This window comes from Pterocles gutturalis, unplaced genomic scaffold (assembly GCF_000699245.1).
Source record: "Pterocles gutturalis isolate BGI_N339 unplaced genomic scaffold, ASM69924v1 scaffold33483, whole genome shotgun sequence".
Taxonomy (NCBI): domain Eukaryota; kingdom Metazoa; phylum Chordata; class Aves; order Pterocliformes; family Pteroclidae; genus Pterocles; species Pterocles gutturalis.
Window position 1 is genome coordinate 12,710 of NW_010124100.1, and position 5,217 is coordinate 17,926.

General features: G+C 48.4%; 1 protein-coding gene across 1 annotated transcript in view; it reads right to left on the minus strand.

The window, feature by feature from the left end:
- Positions 1 to 3,604, minus strand: part of PLEKHD1 (pleckstrin homology domain containing, family D (with coiled-coil domains) member 1) — a gene marked incomplete at both ends in the record, with an annotated part of 15,404 nt that extends 11,800 nt beyond the window's left edge. Inside the window, 3 exons of the mRNA XM_010078161.1 lie at positions 1,932 to 2,008; positions 2,505 to 2,594; positions 3,488 to 3,604. Of these exons, the coding sequence (XP_010076463.1) occupies positions 1,932 to 2,008; positions 2,505 to 2,594; positions 3,488 to 3,604 (284 nt within the window). The remainder of the gene's footprint in view (positions 1 to 1,931; positions 2,009 to 2,504; positions 2,595 to 3,487) is intronic.
- Between the last annotated feature and the right edge of the window lie 1,613 nt (positions 3,605 to 5,217).

The window sequence follows — 5,217 nt, forward strand, 5'->3', positions numbered from 1 at the left end:
CATGAAGTTGTTTGGTTTTGGTTTGTTTGTTTTGGGTTTGTTTTGTTTTGTTTTAAGGGTAGGTTTTTTGGTGGTTTGGGGTTTTTTTTTGGTTGTTTTTAAATAATGAGGGAGACTGCAAAATGATCACAATAAACTGGAAATGCTGCAGTGCCATCAGCATTACAACCTCCATCTAGGAACAACAGGGCACTAAAACAGGTTGCCCAGATTTCAGCTGTGTCCTTTTAGCTTTCCCATTAATTGCAGATCAATTTACTGGCCCATGCTGTGCCTTTCTGGCTGCTGCGTGGCTCCTGCCCTGACCCTGCTAACATAAATCACATAATCTGTGCTTCTCCTCACACGCAGGCTGCCATCAGCACTGATTAAGCCAGCACTAGAGCTGCATCGCTCTCTTCCCCTGATGAAAGAACAGAAGCAGAGAGGGGAGGGAAGGGGGTGTCAGGCACATTTTGAGCTGGGTGCCGGTATTCTGCTGTACAATAGCAGCCACCTCTCTAGCTCCTGTTTTAAACACTAGTGCTGGAATATTGGAGCAAGGACTAGCGGAAAGGCTGGCTCTGTGGAATAAGCAGCCGCACAGGGCTTGCTTACGAGAGCCATCCAGAGCTGTGCAGCCATGCTCCTTACCTTCCATACAGACTTGACAGATTAATTTGGCACCCAAATTATTGCCCTTGGCAATAGTTAAGTCTAACATTGGTGAAGGCAAGTGCAGACCTGGGCTAACCAAAGGAAAACCTCAGAATTACTCAAGGGCTGAATCTGGGTCCCTCCTCCTCTGCAGTGGCCAAGCCTGCTTGTGCCGAGTGGGTGACAGACCTCTGCCCTGTGTCTGTGTCCCATGGGGCTCCTGCTCACATGAAGCTTTAATGGTCAGGTTGTGTTGCAGTTCATACAGTGCTATGGAGTTAACTGGGGGTGCTCCAACACCAAAGCCAGGCTCACTGCAGCAGCACGGAGCTTGGCTTGGGCTGATCCACTGTGTTCCCCATCAATTACAAATGAACATTTTTGGCCTCCTAGTGTTGGAATTATCGGAGTGCTGTAAGGGCAGAGCAAAGCGCTTGTTGCTTTAAGTCTCATATCTGAATAACAGGTTTTGCTCTATAGCTCTGGAAGTTTCTACCTGTCTTAGGACCTAAGTCAATTCCCTGTTGTAGTGTTAGCTCTTCCTGCATCTGGTGAAATTTAGAAAGAGCCTGCTCTAGTTTTCCAGGACAGCTGCTTATTTTACCATCAGGCTCCTGGGTGCTGCGGGACTGCAGAGCTGGTGGCCAACAAACTTCAAATTTCTCCAGCATTCTCAGCAGACTACAAACTCAGTACTACAAACTCTACCACCCCTCTGGGTGAGCTGGGAGTGCTTTGCTAACACCTCCTCCCCTGGGATTAACCTGCCTCTGCATTTCTGAATTAAACTGTCTCTGCTGCTGCGTGGCCTGAGTGCGCTGGGACCTGTGCAGAAGGGCTGCACACCCCATGGTCACACGATTGCCTGGGGCCATTACTGACACCTCAGCATGACCAGCCCTGCCCAGGAGAGCAGGGATGAGCTGGTGAGGTCCGGGCTCACTAGCTGGGTGTAAAGTCGCGTGGGAAGCTGCTCGCTAGCTTTGTGCCTTGCCTGGTCTGCTCTTACCTTACCCCAGATTCACACATATGCAGCGTAGGGAGGTTTTCTGCAGATGACAGCCCCGGGTTGTTAGCAGAGTCACACTGTGTGCCACACTGCATACCAATGTGGGAAGCTTTGTGTCACCTTTCTCCTTTAGGGAAAGGATGGGTCCCGCAGACAAGCAAAGGTCTCTCTGGTCTTGAGGAGCTTGTCTGCCTGCCCATAGTCCTTCTAGTCAGGCTTTTCCCACTTTATTCTTTACACATCTACAGAGCAGATCAAAGAGATTAAGGAACACAAAGAAGCTTACACTTTTCCAGACTCCTGTAGCATCTCCAGCCACTGAGCCTGCTCAAACTCTGATTCGGCTGCTAGAACAATGTTACCCTGGAAGAGGGGAGGGGAAAAAAACCTGGATTAGAGAGGCTGGTGACTTGTGTGCCTCTGTGCACTCAGGGTATGAACTGGACGCAGCTAGCACAGCTATGGCGGGAGGAGAGCCCACCGCAGGCTTGCGTCTCCACGGGAGGCATCGCACAGGAGCAAATAGAACCCAGACACATTGGAAAGAGATGCACATGGAAAGCAGTCATAGTAGGAATAAAATGATACATGAGCTCTGGGGCTCCCGAATATCCGACTGCTGGTTTGCTAGTATCGTAAGACCTGCTGTCAGAAAGAGCAAGTTTCCTTGTTGGCTCTCCAGGCAGGAGCAGCAGTAAAGCTTTGAGGGGATGTCGGATGCTAAGCCACCCCTCTCTCAGGACAGTCTGCCCAGAGAAGGCAGGCACACCCTGGTGGGGTGGGAAAGGCTGACAGTCCAGCATCAGTAAAATGTTGTGTGGTGCTTGGGTTTTGTTGAGAAGAAAAGAAGTCTACTTACATGGAAGTCTTCATGAGAGATCTTTATGGCATAAGGCATGTTGGGCTCTTCTTTGGGCTCCACAATGCAGCCTCCCAGGGGTATGACACCCTGGGGACGAAGCAGAGCACTCCAATCAGTCAGCAGAATCAAGTATAACTATTAACTAACCAGGAGCTGAACTTTCACCCTTGGTCATTGTGGGCCCCTGCCCTGCCTTGGCTATCCAAGGAGGGGCAATACACACAGCTCCTGAGGAGCAGAGGGACTCCCATCACTACCAGGAGCCCTCCAGCTGATATCTGAAAGGGGGTGAAGATGCCTCTCCTGCATCTGACTTGGAGAGAAGGCTGCTAGCAAGAACAAGGAAGAGGGAGCTCTTGTCAAGGAGAAGGTGATCTCCCAACACAGGCAGACGTTGCAGATTCACAGTGTGGTACCCTGAGAGAGGCTGTGCATCCATTACAGCCACCACTAGTAGGTCAACATGTGGGATGGATGGGTGGCCTGCTTTCACCAGGCCGGGTGAAGTCAGCACCTTTGGAAGCATGTGTGCTCCATCAGCCTCCAGTGACGATAGAGGATAAAAGCAGACTCAGAGCAGACTCCCCCCAGGAGAGCTCCAGGCAGCAGAGCTGCAGAGGCTGCTCCTCGGGGCTGAGAACACTTACAAGTGCGAGTACAGGTTAGGAACAAGCAGCAGCCAAAGCTGTGACCCCACCCCTGGCTTTCCCAACAGTATTCTCATAGCCACAATAGTTGATTAGGAGATTGTGAAAGCAAGGGAACACATCTACTGTCAGGTAAAAAAATACTGAAGTCATGCACCTGCTGAATCATTACGGAGCCTGAAGAGGTACTGACATGATTCTTGCTTTTTTGGGGGCTTCCCTGGATCTGTGAGAAGCTTGTGACTTACCTCTTCCTCATTTGCTGGGCCCAAGGTGGGGCAGGGGGGAAACTAGAAACAGAATAACCCCCTCTCCCATGCAAATGCTGCTCACCTTGGGGTGGATATTGAAGTATTTATTGCTTTCAAAATTCTTCTTCTCACTCTCAGCATAGTAGAGCAGGAAACTTTCCTTAATGATGAAGAACCTATAAGAAAAAAGAAATAAATTCTGCTAGAACAGAGGTCATGGTTCCCAGCACAAGAAAATCTCTGCCTAACTAAAGCAGCTTTCTGAGCAGAAGAGTTTACTATTCCCGTGTAAGCCTGAGGTGAGGTGCCTCACTTCTGCTCATAGCCAAGGGCTAGTGCTTACCACAAAGTGCCAGCTTCATGTGCTTTGTGCTTCCAGTTTACCGCGGAGTGCACACACCAGTGTTGAGGGCAAACCACAGCACCATTTACTCCCAGGGGAACGGGATGGCGATTCCATCCAAGACAGGAGCACAGCCAAAACCCTTTGGCATCTTGATCCGTGTGCGCTCTATCTAGCCCACGTGTTGGATTCAACCTATTGGAAGAAAGCTGCTCCTTTTTTTAAGGGTGTCTCTCACATGGGCTAAGAGCAACTAAGAGCTTATTTTTGCAATTTACTCCCTGCCACCCTCTTTCCTCCTGTCTCAGCATAAGCCAGAAGGGAAGTGTTCCCACTGTAACAGTGAGTCATTTGGCAGCAGAGTCACAGGGCAGCACCTCCAAGCGACTCTCAAGGCAAATATTTGCCACAAGAGCACTCAGGAGCAGAAAGAAATTTTAGAGATCTTTTTAAGCAGAGCTCCTGGGAAAGTCTCCCATCATTGACCTTTGTAAATACAAAGGAAATGGAATTTTTTTTTTCTCACATGTGTCACATTAAAATGTGCCTTGCTCTGCTCAGTTAGCCTTGGGTATGCTCTGATGAAGACTGTATAGAAGCCACAAAATATCACAGCTTCTGTAAACCAACCCTCTAATTTACTGGAGCATGTCCTCAAAATTGTGATTAAAGGAGTGCCACTTTTAGCTTATTAGGATGTTCAAAATGCCCCTGGGAGAGTCACTCTTCTCTTTGAAAATTGAGGTTGCATTTACCCTGCAGGCAGTGGTACAGGGGAGAGGTGCCTGACTTTGCTTAAATTCAGTCTAAATCTCCCAAGCACTCAAAAACACTCAAGAATGGCTGAAAAGTTGGGGACTAGTTTAGTAGGGAGGTTTCAAAAGAGTAAATGACAACAGAAAATGTGTTGCACTGTTCTGTACACATTTTCTGATATAAGAAGAGGATTTGGAAAGAAAGTGAAAGGCAATAAGCTGAAAATTAATGAAGAATTACTTTACTCTGCATAAAACGCTACTGTGTAAGTCTCTTTCATGTGGTCCCGAGGACAAGAGCTCATGAGGAATCTGGAGAGGATGAAGTATTTCTGTGAATGATGAGAACATCCCCAGGAAACCCTCCTGCTTCTGGGCAGAAAGCCTCCGCTGAGAGGGGTCAGGAAGAGACTTCTCTGGGCAGCGCTTTCCAGTTGGGCAAGCCTGGGGATTCCTAAACCTTCCTCTGAACCCAGCATTAGAGATGGGCTATGGGATGAGAGGTCTGATCCACAAGAGAAATTCTAATACCTCCACATGCCTGTCCCCACCCCAGTCCTCTCCTGAGGCAGAGGGCACATCAGATGGAGCCCAGTGCTGCCTCCAATACAGACAAGCACAGCAATTTGGTACCAGTTTAGTTCTTAAAGCTAAAGAAAAAAATTGAAGCTGGCAGGGAATAATCATTATATTATTATAATATATTATGATTAA